The sequence below is a fragment of the Amphimedon queenslandica genome, unplaced genomic scaffold (assembly GCF_000090795.2).
Source record: "Amphimedon queenslandica unplaced genomic scaffold, v1.1 AMPQUscaffold_11990, whole genome shotgun sequence".
In the NCBI taxonomy this organism is placed as follows: Eukaryota; Metazoa; Porifera; class Demospongiae; order Haplosclerida; family Niphatidae; genus Amphimedon; species Amphimedon queenslandica.
Window position 1 is genome coordinate 8,300 of NW_003547771.1, and position 1,155 is coordinate 9,454.

General features: G+C 33.4%; 1 protein-coding gene across 1 annotated transcript; it reads left to right on the plus strand.

Moving 5' to 3' along the window:
• Positions 1 to 239: 239 nt before the first annotated feature.
• On the plus strand, positions 240 to 1,092 carry LOC109588592 (uncharacterized). Its single transcript, XM_020004738.1, has 4 exons — positions 240 to 535; positions 584 to 683; positions 739 to 777; positions 833 to 1,092. Exons 1-4 carry the CDS (start codon positions 325 to 327, stop codon positions 972 to 974), a joined length of 492 nt encoding a protein of 163 aa, XP_019860297.1. The 5' UTR covers positions 240 to 324; the 3' UTR covers positions 975 to 1,092.
• Positions 1,093 to 1,155: the final 63 nt, after the last annotated feature.

Sequence of the window (1,155 nt, forward strand, 5' to 3'; positions counted from 1 at the left end):
CCAGTACTGAGAGATATATCATATTGAATGATCTAGTATTTGGTACTGAGTATAACATCAGTGTAGCTGCTGTCAATTCTGTTGGAAGAGGTCCCTTCAGTGATCCTATTGTAGTAGAGATTGGAATAGGTATGTAATTATTATACTATATCAGTTCTGGGAATGTGTGTTTATTTAGTACCTGGTCCAGTTGTTTCAGTATCCAGTATCATGGACACTACATGGGCTGTTATCTCATGGAGTGTACCTAGTTTTATTCCATCAGACTATCCCATTATCACATATGAGATAGGATATCATATCTTACAGTCTGGCAACTGTTCAATGGTAGATGATAATGACATTGATATTCAAGCATTAACTCAATATAACATATCCAGTACCAGTACTTTTATCTTAATTACTGATCTTAATGATGACACTTGTTATATTTTTGGCGTACGTGCATATTCTAGTAGAGGACCAGGAAGCTGGAGGGCTATTACTAATGAGACATTGATAAGTCAAGAAGTATGTATTGGGTCAAATGATAAAGGTACACTCAAATAAATGTTCTATTTCAGTAATCATTATCATTTTAAAGGAGCTGTTGATGGTGCTAGTATTGGACTGGGTGCAGTAGTTGGATTATTATTAATATCACTAGCTGTTAGTATCATTATTCACATCTACTGCTTTATCAAGTATGAATACATTAAAAACATAAAATACAATTCAATGTTGTTTATGAACATGTAGGCTTAAAACCTATGATGCAATTACTGCTAAGCAAACAAAGTGAATAAACACTCATTAAGAATAACTGTTTGTACATTACTATTGTTTGTGATAGGCTTGATGATGATATATCAATGCAAGCTTGTGAAATGTATGGTATTCACAAGACTAAAGATGTTGCAGAAGAGGCCGCAGTATATGAGTGTCCTGATGTCAATGTTAATGACACTGATGTTTATGAAGATATGAACCAGTAAAAACTAACAGTGTAGTTTAATATAGATGTACACTGTGTAATACAACAGTATAAAATGTCCGTGTGCTTGTATATTCATTTTGTAGCTGGATAGTGTGACATAGATATACACAACTATATACATACTTCTCTAGATATACATTTCAGTTCTGGAGTGTCACTGTATTCATACTGAGTCTATT

Bases quoted from the DNA above. Each gene is read 5' to 3' on its own strand.
- LOC109588592 (XM_020004738.1), top strand. From the start codon at position 325: ATGGTAGATGATAATGACATTGATATTCAAGCATTAACTCAATATAAC. The intron at 684-738 runs GTATGAATACAT...ATGAACATGTAG, and splicing joins CACATCTACTGCTTTATCAA to GCTTAAAACCTATGATGCAA. The intron at 778-832 runs GTGAATAAACAC...TGTTTGTGATAG, and splicing joins ATTACTGCTAAGCAAACAAA to GCTTGATGATGATATATCAA.